Consider the following 26,810-nt stretch of genomic DNA (forward strand, 5'->3'; position numbering starts at 1 on the left):
ATATTTTCCACTGACTTTTCTGTCTACTGTTTACTTTTGCCTCCTCCCTGCTTTCATTCTCACATCAGTTTCCTGCTGATATTGATCCCCTTCCCTGAGTCCCGAGTGATCAAGTTTTACCAGCCTTCTATTGATTACCAAAGGAATGCAGAGCCATGGTTTAGGATTGGAGGTTGATAGGGTTACTGCTTTTGAAGTGGGGTTTGGGAAGCGTGTTAGTATGAGTTCCCCTTCAGGATTCCCAAAAAAGGAAGACTTTTCAGTTGTATCATCATATGTCCATAAAATGTCTGTTATTTTCTAACACAGGTACATTATAACGCAACATTCCATGAATATTTTCCGTTGGTTCAATATAACTGAATTGCCCCTCCTTACTGTTCCACCTTACCGGGGGAGGGCTTTGTGTCTCCCAATGTTTTGAGGAGCTTTTGGAGGCTTTATGCCTGTGGTAGGGTCACCCAGTGACCAGACAAAGCATGGTCCATAACCAGCTATGGTTCAGAACCTACTATGATGACTAATAATTATTAAAGTTTTTCCTTGCCTGCATGTGGGTCACCGGGCCCCCATGTAGAGCCCGGCGTGGAGATGCAGGCTTGACGGTGGCTGAGCACCCAATGCGCCCGGCCAGGCACAGCCCAAAGAGGCAAGACAGGTCCCCCTTCTCATGGGCTCACCACCTGTGGGAGGGGCCAAAGGATTTGGGTGACATGTGAAGTGGGTGGTGACTGAAGTTGATGACCTGGGTGGTGAGAGTTGAAACTCCTTCTGACTGGTGTGTACCAGCAATCCCTGCAGACCCTCAGAATGTATTTGGCTCTGCCAGGTAGGCATTCCACCATCCTAGCCAAGACACCAGCAGGTGGTGATCAGTTGACGCTCCACCCCTCTCCATACCAGAGTTTCCAAGACATGTAGCCACAAGTCCAAGGACACGACTACAATGTCGATTATCGTATTGCGGCCTAGGGTGTCCTAGTGCCAAAAGCACACATTGGCACCCTTTTACTTGAACATGATGTTCGTTATGGTCAATACAGCGGCAGAAATAAGTATTTAAGACGTTACCATTTTCTCAAATACATTTCCAAAGGTGCTATTGACATGACACTGACATTGACATCCACGTTTTTGGAGTCCTTGGAAGGGGTGCTGGGGAAAGCTCTCATTGGGGCCTCCCTCGTTCTGCTGGGTTACTTCACTGCTCACGTTGGCAATGACAGTGAGACTTGGAAGAGCGTGATTGGGAGGAACGGCCCCCCAGACCTGAATCCAAGTGTTGCTTGTTATTGGACTAATGTGCTCATCCTATACAGCGGCTGAAATAAGTATTTAACACGTCACCATTTTCCTCACTAAATATATTTACAAAGGTGTTATTGACATGAAAATTTCACCAGATCTTAGGAACAACCAAAGTAATCCGTACATAACAAAGAAAGTTGAAAAAAATGAGATCAGAAATTAAGTTGTCTGTAATAATGTGAAATGACACAGTAAAAAAGTATTGAACATGCTAACTGGTATTTATTTAGTACTTTGTACAAAAGCCTTTGTTTGCAATGACAGCTTAAATATGCCTCCTGTATGGAGACACTAGTCATGCATTGCTCTGGTGTGAATTTGGCCCATTCCTCCACACAAGCAGTCTTCAAATCTTGAAGGTTCCGTGGGCTTCTTTTATGGACCTTGAGTTTCAGTTCTTTCCAAAGATTTTCAATTGGATTCAAGTCAGATGATTGGCTGGGCCATTCTATGAGCTTTTTTTTCCTTCTTTGAAACCAAATTGAGAGTTTCCTTGGCAGGCTGTTTTGGATCATTATCCTGCTGAAATGTCCACCCTCATTTCATTTTCATCATCCTCGTAGATGGCAGCATATTTTTTTCAATAATATCTCTGTACATTTGCCCATTCATCCTTCCTTCAGTTATGTGAAGTTTACCAGCGCTATTTGCTGAAAAGCAGTCCCGCACCATTGTGTTCCCACCTCCAAACTTCACTGTTGGTATGGTGATTTTCGGGTGATGTGCAGTGCCATTTCTCCTCCAAACTTGTTGTGCATTATGGCATCCAAACAGTTACATTTTGCTCTCATCAGACCAGACTATATTCTCCCAGTGTTTAACTGGCTTATCCAAATGTTGTTCAGAAAACTTTAAACCAGCTTTGACATGCTTTTTTTCCAGAAATTTGGTCTTCGGTGGTGAGCGTGCATACAGACCATGGCGGTGGAGTGCACTCACTGTTTTCCTTATGACAACAGTATCTGCTAATTCGAGGTCTATTTAAAGCTCTCCACAGGTGGTCCTTGGCTCTTGAACAAGTCGTCTGATTATTCTTTGCACTCCTCTGTCAGAAATCTTGGAGGGCACCTGATCGAGGCAAATTTATGGTGGTATGATTGGCTTTGCACTTACGTATTATGGCCCCAATCATGCTCACTTGGAACATTCAGAAGCTTAGATATGTGCATGTAACCAATGCCATTGTTATGTTTTGCAGTAATTAGTTTCTAATGGCCCCTTCTTGAGCAGTCACCTTATCGTTGTGGATGGGTTTGTGTGTCGCAATGATCCTGGGAGCTAAGTTGTCTGGGGCTTTGTGCCCCTGATAGGGTCACCCATGACAAACGGGTCCGAGGTGAGAGAGCAGACAAAGCACGACTCAAAGACCCCTTATGATGACGACAAAAAATGGACTCAGTTTTCCCTTGCCTTGACGCGGGTCATCGGGGCCCCCCTCTGGAGCCAGGTCTGGAGGTGGGGCTCGAAGGCGAACGCCTGGTGGCTGCGCCTGCACCCATGGGGTAACGTGGGTCCCCCTTCCCATGGGCTCACCGCCTGTGGGAGGGGCCATAGGAGTCGGGTGCATTGTGAGCTGGGCGGTGACCAAAGGCAGGGACCTTGGCGATCCGAACCCCGGCTAAAGAAGCTGGCTCTAGGGACGTGAAATGTCACCTCTCTGGCAGGGAAGGAGCCCGAGCTGGTGTGCAAGGTCCGGTTTGGTGACCTCAGTATGGCATCTCTGCTTATTGCAGACAATGTGGTTCTGTTGGCTTCATCAAGCCGTGATCTCCAGCTCTCACTGGAGCGGTTCGCAACTGAGTGTGAAGCGGTTGGGATGAAAATCAGCACCTCCAAGTCTGAAACCATGGTCCTAAGTCGGAAAAGGGTGGAATGCCCTCTGCGGGTCGGGGATGAGATCCTCCCCCAAGTGGAGGAGTCCAAGTATCTTGGGGTCCTGTTCACGAGTGAGGGAAGAATGGAACAGATCGACAGGCGGATTGGTGCAGTGTCTGCAGTGATGCGGACTTTGTATCGGTCCGTTGTGGTAAAGGAGGAGCTAAGCCGAAAGGCGAAGCTCTCAATGTACCGCTCGATCTACGTTCCTACCCTCAGCTATAGTCACGAGCTGTGGGTCATGACCGAAAGAACAAGATCCGAATACAAGCGGCCGAAATGAGTTTCCTCCGCAGAGAGAGGGTGAGAAGCTCATCATCCGGGAGGGGCTCAGAGGAGAGCCGCTGCTCCTCTGCATTGAGAGGAGCCAGATGAGGTGGGTCGGGCATCTGATTAGGACACCTCCTGACCGCCTCCCTGGTGAAGTGTTCTGGGCACGTCCCACCGGGAGGGAGACCCTGGGGACGAGCCAAGACATGCTGGAGAGACTATGTGCACAATCAACACTGTTTATAGTGACGACTGGGCGCTGCTGTAGGTAGTGAACAAAAGAACAAGATCACAGATACAAACGGCCGAATTCAGTTTCCTCGGTAGCTTGTCCGGGGTCTCACTTAGAGAAGCTCATCCAGGAGGGACTCGGTGTAGAGCTGGTGCTTCTCCGCATCAAGAGGAGCCCGAAGAAGTCACTCGGGTGTCTGGTTAGGATATGCCTCCTGGACGCCTCCCTTGTGAGGTGTATAGGTCATGTGCCACTGGGAAGACCAAGGAGGTGCTGGAGAGACTGAAGAGCTGGATGAAGCGAGAAGGAAGTGTGGCTTTGCCTGCTGAGGCTGCCCTCTCAACTTGACCCCGGAAGAAAAGTATAACTGAATTGCATTAACTTGGGAACAAATGGATATTAAAGATCAATTTGCATTTTTTTTTTTTTTTCGCATTTTAAATGTGAAGTCATGAATGGATGTCTTAAAGTAAATTTCAGTATTTGTTATACAATAGCACAAAATTAACTTTATTTTTATTTTTTTCAAATATATTTGAAATCCCCATGCCAGCCTTTCCTGGAATTTCATTCACCCATCCATCCTCGCCCTTTCTCCCTCACGTTCTCCGTCCGTCTGACCTTAAATATTGTTGCATTAAATAATTATCTTTCTCTTCAGGATAATGTTTTTTAGCTAGATAGCTTTTTTTTTTGTTTGTTTTTGTTTGCTTAAATTCCAATCCCGCTCTCGTTGACGACTTAGCCAAACGGAGAGGAGAGCGTGTTCGTGCCCCTCTTTACTTTATTGGGTTAAGTTTGGGAGCAGGTTGACCAACAAATAGGATTTAGATACAATGTCATTATGATAGATCTTTTGGTAGTGAAGGAAGGAGATCGATGGGCTTCAAAAATCTATCATTCCTTCCACACGGACGGAGAGGCCACAGGTAGCATGTGATTCACCCGACGACTGTCCGCAGACATCTCATTTCATAAGTGAAGTTCAGAGCCTCTGCCAGTCTAAAAAAAGCTTTTACGTTATCATTTTTTTTTATTTTTTTTTATTTTTATGGTCACCACTGACACAACTGTAAAGTTTTGAATCTCATTGAAGTTTTAAAAATAAAAGTCTGTCACTGTCAATAATTAGTCATCAGCCGTACATGTTATATTTTGATTGCATCGTAAAACTTGTCATGAAATCAAATTTGCAGCTGGTCAGTCAGGGGACATTTTCAGGGGAGATTTTCAGCACATCATAAAAGACAAGTCAAAACTGTACTTTGTAAGTGAAGGGGAGACTTCAGTCTAATCAAGCGAATGTCATGTTTTCTTTAATTTACCATACCTTGAAATATATTGTGTTATGAAACCTTGATTATAAACTTATCTGTTTTTTGTTTTTCTGGTGCTGCCATAACTTTTTTTTGTTTGTGTAAATCAGAACTTTTTTGTGATTCCGGTTGGAAGTCTAGCTCTAATTCTGTTATCTACTGGCCCAGTCTGGCCCAGGGAATGGATGCCATCTGTAATCCATTTATCAGAGCCAGCCACTGGGCCTTCTTCCAAATGACAGCTGGCCTTGAGCAATCTCATTATAAAGAGCACCAGGATATAGTATGAAAATATGGGGGAAGGGGGTTCTGAGGGTCTGAAAAATTGAGTAACTGACTACTACTAAATGACTACTCACCCACATTTAAATGAACCACTGGACAACATCTTTTAGATGGCCATTTTAATTTCTTTATGATGTTTCTTATTTCAATATTCATTTAGTGTATTTGTATGAAGAGTTTTGTCCTCATGGAATTTAATTTCAGCAGATTTTATGTTTTTTTTATTATTTATAATCATTTGGATAAATACAATGTCTTGTAATTAAGGTCAACAAATTATCTTAATTACCATGTCAAACCGGTTTATGGTATTGGTCGATCAACATAATTAATTCTGTTACCATTCATAGTTGAATGTTCTTTGAACTTTTCTGTAAATAAAAAAATGTCACTTCGTTTTTAACACAGATTGGTTTTGTAATTATATGCCATCGGGGTAATCCCAGGGGAACACACGTCACAGTTTTACTTCCATCCAATTCAAATGTGCGTTAATATCAATACTTGATGTCAACATGGTAATATAATGTATAACTATCATTGGAGCTGTATCAAAAATTCTGCCTCAAAGAGATAATGTTTGATTGATAATGTTACCCTTGTTTGCATTTCTAGTTGTGTATTAGCATCCCACCCTGGTGTGGAGTGGTGAATATATTTTAATTTTGGACATCTGATGTGCTACAGATTCTTACTCGATGCCCTGCTCACAGTCATCCTGTGATAGTGTAACATTCAATTAATTGGCTTGGTTTCTTTTGCTACTGAACACACACTTGCCAGTTAACAAATGCATGTTTTCTATTGTACTGAGGGCGATCATGACAGTAAAGTCACAACTGCACTAGTAGGGAGGAAAATAAGATTTTTCGTGTAATGCACTGACCAGGTTTGACGAGAGACAGATTTATTTAATTAAATAAATTCAATAAAATCTTATAGTTGAAACTGAAATATGAATAAAATAGAGTGGGGCAAAAAAAAGTATTTCGTCAGCCACCAATTGTGCAAATTTTCCCGCTTAAAAACATGAGAGAGGCCTGTAATTTTCATGATAGGTATACCTCACAAGTGAGAGAGAAAATGAGGGGGAAAAAATCCAGAAACTCACATTATCTGATTTTTAAAGAATTTATTAGCACATTATGGTGGAAAATAAGTATTTGGTCAATATGAAAAGTTCATCTCAATACTTTGTTATATACCCTTTGTGGGCAATGACAGGTCAAATCTTTTCTGTAAGTCTTCACAAGGTTTTCACACACTGTTGCTGGTATTTTGGCCCATTCCACCATGCAGATCTCATCTAGAGCAGTGATGTCTTGGGGCTGTCGCTGGGCAACACAGACTTTCAACTCCCTCCAAAGATTTTCTATGGGGTTGAAATCTGGAAACTGGCTAGGCCACCCCAGGACCTTGAAATGCTTCTTACAAAGCCACTCCTTCATTGCCCGGGCAGTGTGTTTGGGATCATTGTCATTCTGCCATGTTTCATCTTCAGAGCCATTGCTGATGGAAGGAGGTTTTCACTCCAAATCTCATGATACATGACCCCATTCATTCTTTCCTTTACACGGATCAGTCGTCCTGGTCCCTTTTGCAGAAAAACAGCCCCAAAGCATGATGTTTCCAGCCCTATGCTTCACAGCAGGTATGGTGTTCTTTGGATGCAACTCGGCATTCTTTCACCTCCAAACACGACAAGTTGAGTTTTTACCAAAAAGTTATATTTTGGTTTCATCTGACCATATGACATTCTCCCAATCTTCTTCTGGATCATCCAAATGCTCTCTAGCAAACTTCAGACAGACATGTACTGGCTTAAGCAGGGGGACACGTCTGGTACTGCACGATTTGAGTACCTGGCGGCGTAGTGTGTTACTGATGGTAGCCTTTGTTACGTTGGTCCCAGCTCTCTGCACGTCATTCACTAGGCCCCCTCGTGTGGTTCTGGGATTTTTGCTCACCGTTCTTGTGATTATTTTGACCACACGGGGTGAGATCTTGCGTGGAGCCCCAGATCGAGGGAGATTATCATTGGTCTTGTATGTCTTCCATTTTCTAATAATTGCTCCCATAGTTGATTTCTTCACACCAAGCTGCTTACCTATTGGAGATTCAGTCTTACCAGCCTGGTGCAGGTCTACAATGTTGTTTCTGGTGTGCTTTGACAGTTCTTTGGTCTTGGCTATAGTGGAGTTTGGAGTCTGACTGTTTGAAGTTTTGGACAGGTGTATTTTATCCTGATAAGTTCAAACAGGTGCCATTAATGCAGGTAACAAGTGGAGGACAGAGGAGCCTCTTAAAGAAGAAGTTACAGGTCTGTGAGAGCCAGAAATCTTGCTTGTTTGTTGGTGACCAAATACCTATTTTCCAACATAATTTGGTAATATTTTTTTTAAAATTTAAATCAGACGATGTGATTTTCTTTATTTTCTTTCTTTATTTATTTTTTTCTCCCCCCCTCCCCCACTCATTTTGTCTCTCATAGGTGAGGTATACCATTTCTCCCACACTCTGGATACTTTTGGTTTTATATCTCGCCACGTCTACAATTTAAAATGCTTTGTGTTTCTTGTTTTATCAGTTTAAAGAAATTAGAAGCTCCTGTATATTATAATCTCCAAGCCGTATGATAAATAGTTTCCAGAATAATGCAACAAATCCAGGAAGGTGAAGAGCAAGACCGTAAACAGTGGGTACCTCTCTTTGTATGTTCATTTTACAACCTCCTGCTGATAGTGTAGGAGGGAGGGTGGGGTGTGGGTGGGTGTGGTTAGCAGGCGCTTTGTTCTCTGCAACACAAATTTGTTGCAGTGACTTGCTCACTCATCCAAAGACAGAGAAAATCAGAAATTAAAATCAGATGTGTTAGTGGTAATAAGCAAGTACATACAGACGCACGCACACACACACACACGCACACATAATTTATGTTGCCTTTATTGGGCATTTGAGCTTTGCAAAAGCTCTCACCTCCCACTGTGATTTTGACACACATACGAGGCTGCTACAGTTCCCAACTGTGCAGGCTCTGTTATATACTTTACGCACATGCACACGTTTTTTTTTTAGGTGTTTGTGAATGATATAGGAACACAAATATTCAAGACAGAAATTGCAAAAATGTCCCCAATCGTACGCATCCAAAAACGCTTACAGTTCTAAAAATAAAATAAAAATAAAATAAATTACTGTATAAACATCTATGCAGATTATGCACTGTAACAAAAGGCTTTCATTCGAACAATGTGTGCGCCTCCATTTGATGGGTATAAATAATGGATTATGGCTTGCAAATAGAAGTGTGCCCCTTAATCTATTATCAGGGTCATGCTGATTCACAGGCCTGCAGATTATTATTTTTAACATATTTCATATTGAGAATATGAGGAAGCAGAGTGTGGGTTCTCTGAGGCGGGCTCTTCTATCTCTGGGTTTGAGGTCACCGAGGTAGTTAAAAAGCTCCTCGGTGGCAGGGCCCCGAGGGTGGATGAGATTCACTCGGAGTTCCAAAAGGCTCTGGATGTTGTGGGGGTGTCCTGGTTGACACGCCTGTGCAACTTCGCGTGGACATCGGGGACAGTGCCTCTGCATTGGCAGACTGGGGTGGTGGTCCCCCTTTTTAAGAAGGGGGACCGGAGGGTGTGTTCCATCTACAGGGGGATCACACTGCTCAGCCTCCCTGGTAAGGTCTATTCAGGGGTGCTGGAGAGGAGGGTCCGTCGGGAAGTTGAATCTCAGATTCAGGAGGAGCAATGTGGTTTTCGTCCTGGCTGTGGAACAGTGGACCAGCTCTCCACCCTTGGCAGGGTCCTCGAGGGTGCATGGGAGTTCGCCCAACCAGTCTACATGTGTTTTGTGGACTTGGAGAAGGCGTTCGACCGTGTCCCTCGGGGAGTCCTGTGGAGGGTGCTTCGGGAGTATGGGGTACAGAACCCCCTGATACGGGCTGTTCGGTCCCTGTACGACCGGAGTCAGAGTTTGGTCCGCATATCCGGCAGTAAGTCGGACTCGTTCCCGGTGAGGGTTGGACTCCGCCAAAGCTGCCCTTTGTCGCTGATTCTGTTCATAACTTTTATGGACAGAATTTCTAGGCGCAGCCGAGGCATAGAGGGGGTCCGGTTTTTATTATGTAAATGAATGTTTATTAATCAAAAATGAAAAGTAAAGGCAGATTTCAAGCATTTGTCGAATATAAAATGTATTTTTAAAATTTGCTGAAACTGATGAGTTCAATCTTGTTAATGAACATGTACATTGTGAGTACACGGAGCAGATTTGTCATGATATATTATTTATACAGTGTTCTCTCGCCACTTCACGTTTTGCGGCTAAAGTGCTTCGCGGGTTTTTCCAAAATATTCATTACAAAAAAAATAAAATACAGCCATATCGCGGAAAAACGCGTTGTTTTCATGTTGATGCGCGCGAGAGGAGGTTTCCCTGCATGCCAAAATAAGGTTTTATAATTAAAGATTTAAGTAAATATGTGTACTGGTATAATATTTGTCTCATATACTGTTTACATATTTCAAACATTCTGGTACCCCGCATCCACGAAAATCCCTTTGGGGGGGGGGGGTTAATCCTACTTCGCGGTTTTTCACCTTTCGCGGGGGGTTATGGTACCCATTAACTGCGACAAACGAGGGAACACTGTACTGTTTTACAGTGAGACTGTTTTCAGAAAGATAAAGATTCACCACAAGCAGTTACATAGAACTCCTCTGTATTCCCCAAGAAACAAAATGCATCTATGTAATATATAAATTGAAGTCAAAACATTGAAGAGTTCTGCTAAATTTAAGAAAGGCTACGTTTTCCCAGAAACTCAATTAAGTTCCATTTATCTCTCTTTACAAGGCTGCCTCTCAAACCTTCCACCGAATGCCAAGAAGATCTCAAATTCATATGAGGAGCGCCGGAAACAGGCCACTGCCATTGTGCTGCTGGGTGTCATCGGGGCTGAGTTTGGGGCCGAGATTGAACCTCCAAAAGGTGCAGCACGTACTCGAGCCGGCGGACAGGTCCCTGAAGGCTTTGGACCAACAAGTGGCGGTTCCTCAAACTATTCCCTTGCAAGACACACATGTAAGTAACTGAAACCACAAACATGAGTGTAGGGATAAACCGTTGTAATATTATGCATTTTCCCTCCTTGAAAGTTACCATTCTCATAGAGCTGTGTGGTGCATCAAATCCAACGTTTAGCTGCAGTTTGTAAGAATTGTTTATATTGAATTGGAGCTTGGACCTTAAAATACAATTTATGTGCTAAGATGGACCAAGTTCCTGTGATAAATTGAGCAAAGATTCAGTTAGCAGTTAAAGCTTTATCGCTGGTGATACCATCTTCCACTCATGTTTTCACTCAACTGGGACACTTCTTTAATTATCTAAAATGTGACAGTTTTTTTCCAGTGTTAAAGAAATCATTATTTAATTATTGTTTTATTATTATTATTATATAATTATTTACAGTACCACAAAAATTCAACCATAATCCAACCAGGGATGCTGGTCGAACAGGTCCTTTTATATGATACTATAACAGTTTCGTCGGAAATACAGAACAAATGTAACAAAATCACAGATGGATTAAAGGCGAGGGGGAGAAAAGAGAGTGATTTTAATCTGCCAAGCTTGACACTTTAAAGATCTTGGCAATAAACACACACGCACACAGATTGATCTGAGCCTGTGCCACACTGTGCCTATGGCGCTTGGACCTCAGCGGGCAACAAACCTGCACTAAGTAGAGCTGCTCTTCCATCCTGCTACTCCTGAGTTAGGATTGGTTGTCTCTGGGGGCATCCTCCCAGAGACTGTGCCTGTCTGCTCACTGATAGGCTGTGATCCATAGTGATTTTAAGTTAGGTCTGGACACAGTGGTTAGCTTACCTGAACGAACTCACAGGAGCATGGACTGGGTGAAGGCATCCACTGGCGCGTGACGGTATTTTCCAGCCAGAGAAAAAAAATCCCCTCTCTCGATGTGCTTACCTCTACGTGCACAACTTGACCAAAGGGGAAACCTGTTGTTCTGGGCCTACCACCGCATCTAGTTCTGCAAATATTTTGAAAATAATCATGGGCCTTAGTGTCCACGAGAAAAACCTCCCCACTCTCCTTCCACTTTGGTAATGTGGCCTGAAAAAATGCCCAAATTACTGCTCAAGCCAGTCTTTCTGTCCCCCCTCCCCTTTACTGGTTCTCCCTCACTTACCAAAGCTGCACATTCAGAAATTGAAGTAAATTTAAATCAATTAAAGTCGCACTTATTTTTGTGTTTTGTTTCTGAATACATCGTGTTTGAAGGTAAGTGTGGAAAACGTGCAAAGAATAAGAACAATTTATTACTGAATTGTTGAGATATAGCTTAAAACTCTTCACCATCTCAGCTGGCTGAATTTTCTAGCCCTGTGACAAAAGAGGGCTGCGGCGTATACTTTCAGGCATGAGGTCCTCCCCGACTATATATAGTGGGGCAAAAAAGTATTTAGTCAGTTCTCCCACTTAAAAAGATGAGAGGCCTGTAATTTTCATCATAGGTACACTTCACCTATGAGAGACAAAATGAGAAGAAAAAAAATCCAGAAAATGACATTTTCTCATTTTTAAATAATTTATGAGCAAATTATGGTGGAAAATAAGTATTTGGACAGCTACAAAAAAAAGCAAAATTTCTGGCTCTCACTGACCTGTAACTTCTTTAAGAGGCCCTCTGTCCTCCACTCGTTACCTGATGGAACCTACTAATGGAACCTATTCGAACTCATTATCAGAATAAAAGATACCCGTTCTCAAACAGTCATACGCCAAACTCCACTATGGCCAAGACCAAAGAGCTGTCAAAAGACACCAGAAACAAAAATTGTGGACCTGCACCAGGCTGGGAAGACTGAATCTGCAGTAGGTAAGCAGCTTGCTGTGAAGAAATCAACTGTGGGGGCAATTATTAGAAAATGGAAGACATACAAGACCACTGATAAGATCCCTCGATCTGGGGCTCAATGCAAGATTCACCCCGTGGGGTCAAAATGATCACAAGAACGGTGAGCAAAAATCCCAGAACCACACGGGGGGACCTAGTGAATGACGTGCAGAGCTGGGACCAAAGTAACAAAGGCTACCATCAGTAACACACTACACCGCCAGGAACTCAAATCCTGCAGTGCCAGGCGTGTCCCCCTGCTTAAACCAGTACATGTCCAGGCGTGTCTGAGAGAGAATGTCATATGGTCAGATGAAACCAAAATATGACTTTTTGGTAAAAACTCAACTTGTCGTGTTTGGAGGAGAAAGAATGCTGTGTTGCATCCAAAGAACACCATACCTACTGTGAAGCATGGGGGTGGAAACATCATGCTTTGGGGCTGTTTTTCTGCTAAGGGACCCGGACGACAGATCCGTAGAAAGGAAAGAATGAATGGGGCCATGTATGGTGAGATTTGGAGTGAAAACATCCTTCCATCAGCAAGGGCATTGAAGATTATATGTGGCTGGGTCTTTCAGCATGACAATGATCCCAAACACACCGCCCGGGCAACGAAGGAGTGGCTTCGTAAGACGCATTTCAAGGTCCTGGAGTGGCCTAGCCAGTCTGCAGATCTCAACCCCATAGAAAATCTTTGGAGGGAATTGAAAGTCTGTGCTGCCCAGTGACAGCCCCAAAACGTCACTGCTCTAGAGGAGATCTGCATGGAGGAATGGAACAAAATACCAACAACAGCAAAACCTTGTGAAGACTTACAGAAAACGTTTGACCTGTCATTGCCAACAAAGGGTATATAACAAAGTATTGAGATGAACTTTTGTTATTGACCAAATGCTTATTTTGCACCATAATTTGCTAATAAATTGAAAATAAATGTGATTTTCTGGATTTTTAAAATGTATTTATTTATTTACTTCTCATTTTGTCTCTCATAGGTGAGGTATACCTATGATGAAAATTACAGGCCTCTCCCATCTTTTTAAGTTGGAGAACTTGCACAATTGGTGGCTGACTAAATAGTTTTTTACCCCATTGTAACTAACGAGTGCCGTCTAATGCTATTCGCCATTATTTCAAGTTACTTAGTAATCATAGCTTGACCCATTTCTACCACCACTACATTGAGCATTTAGCCATGAAGCTATGCCTACAAGCCGTAGCGAGCCACCGGCGACTTGGACGGTGCTTTACTGTGAAGTGGCCTGCTACTAGCGGCTACACTAATACTTATTGGACCAGCGGCCGACTGGCATTGGCTCCGTCCAATGCTCCACAGAACTTGCTCCATGCGCTACGTGTACATCCACACAACAGAAGCACTTTAGGGAAAGTTAACAATTTATTACGCTTCTTAGTCCAGGAGCTAACGAGCTAGCAAGCTAAGGGATCGCTCAACCACGGTGGGGTCGTTTCATAAGTCAGCCCCTTTTACTGCAGTGATGGACGAATTTCATGCTACTCTGCCTCCTCCTAAAGATTAAACGTGATTGGCGACAAATCGTCACACAGTAAACGTAATTTTAGAGTAGTAAAGTTGTCTCCTCCCAGAGAATTGTTTCCAATCAAATTCCAGTAAATTCCTCTCAAAAATAGTTACAGAAAACTGTGAAAGCATGTGAAAATGTTGTTTCTAGATTTTTCTTAAGGGCTCATCGATAGTTTTTGCCTCATTCGTTCTGTCTGTCCTTCAGCCTATTCTCATTCAGTCTGTTGTTTTTCTCTCTCTGTCCACCCAATCTCCTACTTCACCTGTCTCTGTCATGAAATTGAAAGATGGATCGGTGTTGTTGACATACAGCGGTGTGCGTGCATGTGTGTGTGTGTGTCTGTGTGTGTGTGATAAATGAGAGCTGTCTACCCAGGAAGAAGGCGGGTACAGTAGTTTACACAGCAGTGTATAGATTTATGTTTTCATATGGTGGGAGAAGAAATGTATAGGATGGCGGGGGAAATTTAGCCTAGGATGGAAAGAATGACGGACAGATGATGACAAAGGAATGGTTGGATGGGATACAAGAGACAAACTGTCTATTGTGTTCTTTCTCTGGACAAATATCTCTGCCGTAAATGTCAAAATACTGTAAGTCCCTGCAGGGGTCCATTCATCATGAATGGTGGCATTTTGAAACATTCATGAGAGCTGATTGGAAATTGAGTGGTATTTTGGGGGGGAGAGTGGGAGGGGCGGGGGTGTATAACACAGTCCGCAAAAAATAAAAAATAAAAATACATTTACAAAATTCTGTAAAAGTACATTTTAATCATTTAAATTGCATATCGATCATTTAGGATCATATAACTGAGATTAAATTTTTAGCTCATCTTGTCAAAGTCTGATCATTTAAAACACATTTAAAAAAAAATATGCAACAGTTTTCATCAGGTATACACTTGTCGTATGTATGTCATAACATTTGAGGGTGAAGCTTTATACATGAATAAAAAGACAAGACCTTCACTCCTTGCAGTACATTCTGATCCAGCCTTAATCCACTAAGTCCTTAACATTGATTTACCTTCACTCAAGTAAAACAGACAAACAGAGGGTGGCAGGTGGAGGAAAAAAAGTTAAAACCCTGTTGTGTAGGCAGTTGAGTTGGCCCTGTAAATTAAAATGTACCAATCTGTTGCTATTTCAGTCTCTTCTTTCACTCTTTCCTCCATCCGTTTGTTTCCTCTACCTAACCCCTGCTCTAATTACCCTCTTGGTGTTAATGTGACATGTTTATTACCCTAACGAACAGCCCATTAATGGCCAACTGATGCTTTGTCAATAGATATTAAGTCATTTGAATCTAGAGCCTTTCTTTAAATAAAGATGTCCACTGAGAGAAATGGACCTGTGTATACTACTCTCACCTTTTCTTCGCTGATGTCAGGAGACAAGCACTAATTGAGCCTCTAGTCTTCTTTGTTGTTTGTTTCAACAAAAAAGGCTGCAAAGTGAATATCAGATTAAACTTTCTGCAGGTATGTAGATGTAGATACAAACATAGACCCCGCCCACCCACCACCTTCATCAATCACATCATGTTATTCTACTATGTTTATGGTGGCATGGTGGGTTCTTCTGTTTCACTATGACGAGAGCATCTGCATACGTTTTCACATCAGGGATTTGACTTTGACCAGTGATCTTTTGCTCCATGACCTCCACATTGTGCTCCTACCCCCAGGCCTCACACACTGTCAACCATCCAGTTTATATACTGGTTATCGGTTTATGTGAAACTAATCGCTCTCTGGAGTTCACATTGATTTCCTGTCAGAAGCAGGAGAATAATTAAGTTAGCAAATGAATGTTTGCATATTTAACACACAAACTACATGGGCATTGAACAAAATTGCTCGTTGTTTAAAGAGTTTATTAGTTTTGGTTTTGTTGTTTCACAATTATTTCATTATGTATTGCAAGATTAGGCTAGTCTTCATCTTGCCTGTTATCAACAAATCACAAATAACTAAGAGGTTATTAGCTACTACTATAACATTTCCATGTTTTTTGCCAGGTGAATACAAAATAGTCATAAATTGTGGCTCGGTGAATTAAATGTTAATGACCGGGAATGGCTCAATAAAGAAGCCCGGTTTAAGATACACGTTTCAAAGTAATTTAAAATTAATATTTCTGTGAAAGAAGGGTGACTACGGAATACATTTTCAGAATGATTCATTGATGAGGATTTTGAGTTTAGTTGTAGGAACTGAACAGAAATGCATCAGAAAAGGCAAATTCTCACTATTGGATCAAAGTTCTGCATTTCAAAGAAACATAATTATACTCCCATGATGTTGAATATACCCTCAATTATTACAGTACAGAAGTAAGTTTCAAAGTAATTCAGGAGAATTGTGGTCACAATCAAAGCCTTTTTAATATTTTTCTCTATCAAAATGCCTACTTGATGTATGAGTAATTTAATTTAGTCAGTATTGGAATTAATTAAATCAATCATTGAGAAAAGTTAGGTTATTTCTACTTTACACCACTGATTTAGAATTTTAGCCCTCTTTCTATGAAATATTTATTTAGCCTCAGCAGTCTTAACATCATGCTTAATGTAACACTGCTGACAATCTTCATGCTGCTGTCTAACATTCTCATCAACATGACCACAACAATAGGACAAAAGCTGTTAAGGTTGTACGTATCAGTAATGAGGTATGATTATAACAGTTGAACTGAGCACTGCAAATGTGGTTTCTGTCCGGCTATATCTTTGCTTACCATATCCCCACGGCCTGTGTATGGATGTAAACCAATAAGGAAGGTCCTCTGCCATTTAGGTCAGGTTTATGATGGAATGCCAGGACATACAGCTGATTACATTAGTTCTGTGTATCATTACATTTACATCCATTTTTGAAGTAATTCATACTTAAATCTAGAATCAACAACTGTTTTTTGTTTTAAAAAAAAAAAAAAAAAAAAAGTAATTTTCACCCAAGCCACTACAAGAGTAAACGACAGAATGCCCATTAGCTTCTGACACATCTATATCATCTATATTTTTCAATATTATTTTTTTTTATATTTAGTGACTATCCTATACATTCCCGCGCTGCATCACTTGGTGGTGCTCTAAAATGACTGATTTTTCAGTAAAATGAAGTATTTTACCTGCGAATGGGCAGGCCTATATTTTGACAGCATGCAGGTCGACTGAACCATAGAGAGAGGAAAAAGCATGCACGTTTGGAAGGAGGACGAGGAGGCCGGACTAGCATTTAGCCTACGTCATATCATTATTGTAATGCTGAATTCCAGCATTAGGGGTCGCCAGAAATCGCGGATTATATCTTGAAACTAAATGACCCATTTTACATTAAATGATTCTTCACTCCCCCGATCCACAAAAGCCTTGAAAATCTTGAAAGAAAATCCTTCTCTCATCTGTACAACATCCTTTCAAAGTACAATCTGCTCAGTTTTTAAAAAAAAAATTCAATATTAAAAATTGCATGCACAACATACCAAGTTTTAGGTGGACTAGCACATCCGCCACTGAATGACTTCATCAAGCAGAAAATAACTAACTTCTTTAAAACTTGAAACATCAGAGCCATCTCAAGAGGTGATTGTGAACTGCCTTTTAGATGGACTGAATTTGGACAAAATGTCATGTCGTATGAAGGTAGCGAGCTTTGCCTACCACAGCCTACCACTTTCAGTCAGAGAATCTCCCATCTTTATGACATGTAAAAAGCCTCTGAAAGCATGGATTAACACCAACCTGATCTGTGACCATGTGTAATCACGTGAAGATATATCTGTTCACATATTTAGAGTGTCCCAGTTATTATATTGACATCAAAAGCCACTGGTTTAAGTGAAATTGCTATCTTGACGACAATAGCAGCAGTGGCTTTGGCCCCTCTGTGGAATTATCTTGCCTTCTCTAGTTAGAAAAGTTTTTTATGTTGGTATTTTACTCTGTTTTCTGTTAACATTTACCAGCACTATAAAATTGGCTTCTGGTGTTTGAGCTGCCACGTTTTGTCTACATCCCCTCTATATCACTTTGCCATGGCTCTGCTTCACTGGGTGAGATCGACAGACAGTCACCTGGGAGATAGCCAATGGGGTGTGTTATGTGTGCTTGGGGGAGGAGGACGTTATTGAAGGTTAGGGGATATTTTTTGGAACCTTAATGGTCAGTGCGTCCCCACAGAGACTGGCTTAAATGTCAGGTCAGCTATGAAATAATCTCCATCTCACTCAGTTGCTTCATCCTGTGTGAGCATGTTATATTTCTACTCGCACATCAATTTAATCTTAGGTAATTTGTCATTTATCAATTATAAAATGTTCGTTTTTGGAGTAATGTCCCTTTGACTCAAAGATAATAGCAGTACTGCTGCCACACACTCCACATATAATGGATGCTTGGTGAAAACACTACATTTTTCAATAGTTTCAGATTTGTTGGCGGTTTTAAACGGGTGTACAATATTAGTAGTTTCAAAATAAAAATGAAAAAATAGGCCAAAAAAAATGCTGTTTTTAGTCTAGAACCGAACATGCATGTTTCCAGTACCAGGAGAAAACCCACACTAGCAAGGGGAGAACATACACTCTCCAAACACGAAAGCCAGAACCGAGAATCAAACCAAGAACCTGTCGGCTGTGTGCCAGACACTCTAACGACATGCTTTTACTCATCTAAGTCAAATAACAGTTATTGCCTTTACTGGAATATTAACTAATGTTATTCACTGATGAAATAATAATTTTCAATGTTTTACTATCTCAGGTAAAGCATTGACCTTCCTGTTGCTGCAGCCCCCCAGCCAAAAGCTGCCACCACACAGCACAATCCGCCGTACTGCCATCGATCTGATCGGTCGAGGCTTCACTGTGTGGGAGCCATACATGGACGTGTCCGCGGTGCTCATGGGATTGCTGGAGCTCTGTGCTGATGCAGAGAAGCAGCTGGCCAAGTGAGTCCTTGCATGCACTCTTAAACATAAACAATTCTTTATTCACATTAGAGATGAGCGTTTGCTGACATTTCCTTATATACTTTATTAATTTCACTGTTTCATAACTTTTTCTTTCCAAAGTGCTTTATTTTTAGATGTAATAGTGGTGATTCCAATTTGTTTAAATTCTAATTATTTTTTTGTATGCATTGATAAATGTCAGTATTTCAAGACTCAACCAACTTGTTGGTTTAGCTTCCCTCCCCTCACTTACAGTTTTGATGTATGACTGCCTCTCATGCCTATACTTCTGAATACTTAGTTTAACAAGGACTTGACTTACACACTTCCAATTGCACTTACCGGTATAAGTTTTAAAACATGCGCTGGAGCTGGTCTAAATTTACTTCTGATTGATTATAGAGACATTGTTGTCATCACTAATTTTGGAGAATTAAAATCAATGCTCTTCAACCCTGGTATTCCCTTTACTATGCAGTAAATAATATTAATAATAAAACAATATAAAAAATACATTACAACATACAAGGCGGCATGGTGGGCGACTGGTTAGAGCGTCTGCCTCACAGTTCTGGAGTGCGGGTTTCAGTCCCTGGCCCCGCCTGGGTGGAGTTTGCATGTTCTCCCCGTGCCTGTGTGGGTTTTCTCCAGGCACTCCGGTTTCTTCTCACATCCCAAAAACATGCATGGTAGGTTAATTGACGACTCTAAATTGCCCGTAGGTATGAATGTGAGTGCGACTGGTTGTTTGTTTGTATGTGCCCTGCGATTGGCTGGCAACTGGTTCAGGGTGCACCTTACCTCCTGCCCGATGATAGCTGGGATAGGCTCCAGCACGCCCGCGACCCTAGTGAGGAGAAGCGCCTCAGAAAATGGATGGATGGATTACAACATACACACCATTGTCTTGGATACTTTTTCATGACCTTTATCAAAGTGTTTCATTCATTGTTACTTTGACTGAATTGCATACAGCATAATATATATAATGTGGTGTTGTGTCATATGGTATAGTACTGTACAACACTTCAGCAACATATAGCTGACACTAAAACATTGGCTCTAGACATTAATCTGTTTGCAGGACATTACAGTGATGTTGCATTGTCTGCATTGCACTGACATGTCAGCCATTTTCGGTGTTCATCTGTCTTAGTTAAATGACCACTTCCTCAAATGATGCACATGGTTTTATGATGGAGAAATTTTCTGAAGCTGGCATTCATCTGTCAGTGTTGTACAAATGTGTCTAAACAACTGTTGTCGGACAAAGTATGATTAGGGATTTTTGTAGTGTCAAGTGAGAGAGTGGTGGAGAGGATGTCAATCCGACTAGCAATCAGTTTATGGTTAAAATAAAGCAGGTTCCTTGAAGTACCGTAATTTCTCGTGTATATTGTGCCTTTTTTCACCCCAAAAAAATCTTCAAAAGACAATAGTGCGCATTATACATAGGTATAGTACAAGAAAATTCCTTCCAAAATTCCAAATGAAATATATGAGTGGATGTTCTAGAAAAGCCATCAATTAGTTTGAAATCATATGATTTATAAATTCACATTATTTAGGTTCACATTTAAAATGTTATAATTTATCTACTCCTTCATTGTGTGTAAGTATTGCGGATGTGATGCAACTCTGTGTATAGTTTTGACACTGCAGTATTATTATTAATAGTAAGGTTTACTAGTTCTTCAGTAATGTATGTATTACTGGGGTGCACCCTAATGTTTAGTTTTAAAACTGCAGGTTTACGGCTGATGTGCCAGTGGTCATACGGGAGGTGGAAAATACCTCCTTAAAGCTGCAGTGTTACAAGAAACATTCGGGTATGCCACAGTAAAACAAACATTACTAAAAACAAGCAAAAATTTGTATTAATAATAGTACTACTCAGACTTAATTTAAAAATCAAATTAGTAGGGGATCACCACCAACATTTATTGCAGAAAAACATCAATGCATAGAAAGTCATGGGTTTGTATTATACATAGGAAGAAGAGTTTCTCTGATTTTTGGAGTCAATTTTGGGGGAGCGCATTATAGTCGAGCATATTATACACGAGAAATTACGGTACTTTGGTTTCCTTATACATTCCAAAAACATGCACGTTAGATTTACTGAAAAGTGCCCATTGGTGCCCAAATTGCCCATTGTTGTGAAGTGTGAATAGTTGTTTGGTCGATAGGTGCCCTCCGATTGACTAGCAACCATTGCCGGATATACCTTGCCTCTCACCCAAAGTCATCTACACTCCACCTCAGCCGCGACCCTGAACAGGATAAGTGGTAGAAAATTAATGTATCAGTGCTTCCCTGTCCACACCTTGTAGTCCAAATACGGCACAGTGTCCCTTTTGGACTGCGAAGGTTTAGACAGGGGAGGCCAGAAACCTCAATGTTGAGATTGACAGAAAACAGTAACATCCCCCCCCCCCCCCCCCAAAAAAGATTGGCTTATTCAATGGGAAGAGTAGTCCCAACGAGCTGTTTTACCACAAGACCAGTGAACGGTTGACTCGTATGCAGGATGGTCATTTCACTAACCATGCCGGGCAACAACACCACCACCCTATTGTTGACCCACCCCCAGGGGACACACCTACTGAGTCATAAATAGAGAAACTCCACTCCTAAAAAGAATTGAAGCCTATTGAATTAAAGGTGAAACGTCTTTAAACAACAAGCACAGTCCTGTTGCCTTGATTTAACCTTTGCGGATTACCATGACCTGGATGACTTAACATTCTACAAAGGCAAAATTAATGAATGCATTAATGAATTCATTCAATTTTCAGTTGGAAAGGAATGCATTTTACAAAGCCTCATCTTGTGTATGGTGCATCATACATAGGATAAGTCAGTGTCAGAAATCACTATAGTCTCCAAGAACTGATTTTGTTAAGGCTGAAACCCAAGATCCTCTTGTCTGGTTTAATGAGTATGTATGTCTGTGGTGTGTGTGTGTGTGTATGTGTGTGTGCGTGTGTGTGTGCGGGGGGGTGCGCGTGTGTCTGTGCGTGCGTGCACAAATCAGTTTGTCTATTACATTTCAAACTACGGACCGCTTTAAAAGCCAGGAATATAGCAAAAAATACATAAATGCCTGGATTTAAATTATTTTCCTCAAGTAATGCTTTTTTTTCTTGCAAGTACTATATACAAACTGCAGAGGATTCTTTTAGATATCGTTTGTCATCCATCTATGCATTTCCTAACGTCAATCACATGGCACATGGAAAAACAACCCTTCACTCACACCAATAGCCAATTTAGTGGTGGGGAAGGGTGCTGATCCAGAGAATTACAGGAACTATTGCAAACTCCTTTAACTGCGAGGGAGACCTAGCCACATGCTGTCATAACATATTGTAATGAGTCAAAAGTATTTGTACTCCTCTTCCTCCTAGTGTTTTGTCATAAAGTTGTTGAATAGAAATATTTTACATCTGGTACACAGACTTACAGCATTCTGCTGTGCATTATTACTGAGGTTATACATAATTTAGTTTGAAAAATACATTAAAATTTTTTAGCAGAATACTGTGGCCATTTGCAATCCGTTTTTAAGGCATGGGTGTGTGTACCTGCTTAATTTCTCTCACTATTCCTCTAATTTGAACTAGGAAAAGGAGAAGGCAAAATATAAGCGGTTGACTGTGCAGCCGGCTGAAAGGAAGTGCACGTGCACACAGAAGCTTGTATTTCCATGCAGCTGAATCGCAGTGAGGCTCTTTGTCCCTGTTGCATACTACTAGCCATCAATACACTCCTTACAGAGCTCCTTGTGTGAGTGAGAGTGATAATCCTTTTTTCAGTACACAGAGAAAGCCCCTGTTGTGGAAGACTTGCACTCATTTTATACATTGTCAATACCAGGCCACCAGTCTACAGACTGACGCTTTACCTACCGCGTTAATTTCTTTAAAAAGACCTTTTAGAAAAAGGCTATGCCATTTTGGTAATATTTTTGGAACACTTCCAGACACACCAACTTGAAACGAAAGCCTCTCACCTCAGCACATGGAAATAAGACACGCTCACATTTGGAATTTACTCTTTAGCATAAAAAGTGTTTTAAATGTGCTTTTGAAATTGTGCTAGCATACGTTTCTGTTAATCGTTTTTGAGTTCATGTGACACAAAAATACATCAAGCTTTGCAACCTTGCCAGTCATCACTCCGTGCCAGGTTGGTGGGGGAAACAATTCACGGAATCCAAGTCTTTATAAATAGTAATCATAGTTAGCCATTTAACATTTAAAAAATTGTGTGTCATAGATTAAAATTAAAAGCACACTTTAAAGCTATAATCCGTGAATTCAACATTACAACAAAGTCCGTCGTTTCGATATGACGTAGGCTGTGCCGAGTCCAACTGTCTCAGTCTCCCCCTCTCCGAACCCCACGCGGGTGAATATACAGTCCCCTCCAAAAGTATTAGAATGGCAAGGTCCATTCCTTTCTTTTTGTTCTATTCTGAAGACATTTGTGTTTCAGATCAAAACCTGAACATAAAACAAAAGTTCAAAATCAGTTCCAGCTTTTATTACATGGTTTTTACATCTAGATGTGTTAAATAACTCAGAACAAAGCACCTTTTGTTTGAAACCACCCACTTTTCAAATGAGCAAGAGTATTGGAACATGTAAATGATGGGTGTTTCAGGTTGCTCAGGTGTTGCCATTTAGATTGATTGCTTAAACATTAGATAGAGCTTGTTTTTGGCTTTGGGTTTCACCTGTGAAAACAGCATTTGCTAGTTTAGCAAACATGAAGACTAGAGAGCTGTATGGGAGGAAAGCAAAACAAAGCTGAGAGCAGAGGGGAAATCGATCAGACCTGTTCCACAAACATTGGGCATAGCCAATACAACAATTTGGAATGTCCTGAAAAAGAGAGAAACTACTGGTGTAGTGAGCAACAGACATTGAAAAGGTTCGCCCAAGTGTATCAACAGTAGTTGATGACAGAAACTAGTCTTTATTGATGGTGTAACTCATGATGGTACCAGCAGAATGAATTCTGAAGTCCACAAAAAAAAACAACTGGCAATTTGCAGAGAAAATGCATCCAAACTAATCGTGAGAAGCTTCATCATGCAACAAGACAGTTACCCAAAACACAATGCCAACACAACACTTCATCAGGGGGAAAAAGTGGAAGGTCTTTGCCAGCCAAGTCAATCACCGGACCTTAACCCAATAGAGCATCCATTTTACCTCCTAAAGAGGAGACTAAACATAGAAACCCCAGAAACAATCAAGAACTGAAAGAGGCTGCAGTAAAGTCGCAGGATTGATGCAGTTATTGCAAGTAAAGGTTATGCCACCAAATATTGTTATTCACTTAAAGTTAATTTAATAATGTCTGTTCCAATACTTTTGCTCACTTGAAAATTGGGTGGCTTAAAAAAGGGTGCTCTGTCCTGAGTTGTTTAACGCATCTGGATGTAAATACCATTAAATAAAAGTTGGAATTCTGAACTTTTGTCTCATACTCTTTTGATCTGAAACTGATCACGCGGAGGTGGATGATGTGGAAGATGTTTTTCGCCTGTCGTCCTGCTCTTCTTCATCTTTTTGTATCTCAATCATGCTTTTCGTGTCAAGTCTCCTGACCTCAGCTGTATGTCACCAGTGATCGATGGCTGTAAGGAGATTCAGGATTCAGGAACCTTCCACGTCATGACAGGTGGTGAAGCGGCAACAGCGTTACGACGCTCAGTTATAATCAAGTGGATAAAAGTTATCACAAACTACATCCAGATTTAACATGTTTACATCTTTGTTTGGTTACAAATTATTTGTTAAATTGGTGGTCCTCTTTAATAAATATCAGTTGGCGTGTTCAATACTTTTTCATTATTCCACGTAACTTAATTTCTGAGCTTATTTGTTCTACTTTCTTTGTATGTATGGATTACTTGGGGTGTTTCCTACATCTGGTGAAATTTTCATGTTAATAGCGCCTTCGGAAATATATTTGAGAAAAATGGTGATGTTAAATGCCGCTGTGTAGCGGTACTTAGTGTGTACAGTTATTGTGTATGTCGCCTTTCACTTTACTCCGATTGAGTTTGTCAAGGGTTGGACTTGTATTAATTTTGTTGTGATGTTCCAAGACATTAGTTGAATGTATGATAAATATGTAAGTACATCTGCTCTAAATAAGTCTGAAATTGTTGACAGTTGGATGGATAATCAAGACAAACTGTAAAAATACATATTTTATTCTTCCTTCAGTGTTGGAGTGTACCGTGAGTGATGACATCGGTGTGTGTGTGTGTGTGTGTGTGTGTGCGCGCGCGCGCGCGCGTGTGTGTGAGATCACGTGATCACCAATGGTAATGACAATTCTGATTATTTCATTACATGTACTTAATGTTGGTCATTAACCTCATTGGTTTTCATTACAATTAGCTCCTTGCACTGCTGCCTTATATCAACATTGTGACTGTTTCCAATTACAGCCAACACTATAAATGAAATTAAACATTTCAGCATTGCTGATTTATTGCTAATATATTACGATCCGTAATCAGAGGAGATGAATCGAGCTTTCTCTCTCTTTCCTCCCGAACTAATTTAACAAGATGGCCTTGTTCGCAATCCCTCACCTTTTTTTCTGCCAGACATATACAGTGGCTATGGAAAGTATTCAGACCCCCTTAAATTTTTCACTTTTTGTTATATTGCATTCATTTGCTAAGATTATTTAAGTTAATTTTTTCCTCATTAATGTACACAGAGCACCCCACGGTAAAACGGAATTGTTGAAATTTGTGCAGTTTTATTAAAAAAGAAAAACTGAAATATAACACAGCCATAAGTATTCAGACCCTTTGCTCACTATTTAGTAGAAGCATACTTTTGAGCTAATACAGCCCTGAGTCTTTCTGGGAATGATGCAAGAAGTTCTTCACACCTGGATTTGGGGATCCTCTGCCATTCCTCCTTGTAGATCCTCTCTTGTTCTGTCAGGTTGGATGGTGAACATTGGTGGGCAGCCATTTTCAGTTCTCTCCAGAGATGCTCAATTGGGTTTAAGTCAGGGATCTGGCTGGGCCATTCAAGAAGAGTCGTGGAGTTGTTCTGAAGCCACTACTTCGTTATTTTAGCTGTGTGCTTAGGGTCATTGTCTTGTTGGAAGGTGAACCTTCGGCCCAGTCTGAGGTCCTGAGCACTCTGGAGAAGGTTTTCGTCCAGAATATCCCTGTACTTGGCCGCATTCATCTTTTCTTCAATTGCAACCAGTCGTCCTGTCCCTGCAGCTGAAAAACACACCCATAGCATGATGCTGCCATCACCATGCTTCACTATTGGGACTGTATTGGGCAGGTGATGAGCAGTGCCTGGTTTTCTCCACACATACCGCTTAGAATTAAGGCCAAAAAGTTCGATCTTGGTCTCATCAGACCAAAGAATCTTATTTCTCACCATCTTGGAGTCCAACTGTTTTTTTTAGCAAACTCCATGTGGGCTTTCATGTGTCTTCCACTGAGAAGATGCTTCCGTCGGGCCACTCTGCCATAAAGCCCTGACTGGTGAAGGGCTGCAGTGATGGTTGACTTTCTAGAACTTTCTCCCATCTCCTGACTGCATCTATGGAGCTCAGCCACAGTGATCTTTGGGTTCTTCTTTCCCTCTCTCACCAAGGCTCTTCTCCCGCGATTGCTCAGTTTGGCCGGACAGCCAGCTCTAGGAAGGCTTCCGGTTGTCCCAAATGTCTTCCATATAAGGATTATGGAGGCCGCTGTGCTCTTAGGAACCTTAAGTGTAGCAGAATTTTTTTGGTAACTTTGGCCAGATCTCTGCCTTGCCACAATTCTGTCTCTGAGCTCTTCAGGCAGTTCCTTTGACCTCATGATTCTCATTTGCTCTGACATGCCCTGTGAGCTGTAAGGTCTTACATAGACAGGGGTGTGGCTTTCCAAATCAAGTCAGATCAGTATAATCAAACACAGCTGGACTCCAATGAAGGTGTAGGACCATCTCAAGGATGAGCAGAAGAAATGGACAGCACCCGAGTTAAATATGAGTGGCACAGCAAAGGGTCTGAATACTTTTGGCTGTATGAT

The 26,810-nt window shown here is 41.3% G+C and overlaps 1 protein-coding gene across 2 annotated transcripts in view; it reads left to right on the forward strand.

The window, feature by feature from the left end:
* Positions 1-26,810, forward strand: part of LOC133413649 (WD repeat-containing protein 7) — a 110,183-nt gene that overhangs the window by 73,401 nt on the left and 9,972 nt on the right. For both annotated transcript variants that reach the window (XM_061698270.1, XM_061698271.1), the window contains 2 exons: positions 10,153-10,380; positions 18,541-18,727. In XM_061698270.1, coding sequence (XP_061554254.1) covers positions 10,153-10,380; positions 18,541-18,727 — 415 coding nt within the window. The remainder of the gene's footprint in view (positions 1-10,152; positions 10,381-18,540; positions 18,728-26,810) is intronic.

The sequence above is a fragment of the Phycodurus eques genome, chromosome 15 (genome assembly GCF_024500275.1).
Source record: "Phycodurus eques isolate BA_2022a chromosome 15, UOR_Pequ_1.1, whole genome shotgun sequence".
Lineage (NCBI taxonomy): Eukaryota > Metazoa > Chordata > Actinopteri > Syngnathiformes > Syngnathidae > Phycodurus > Phycodurus eques.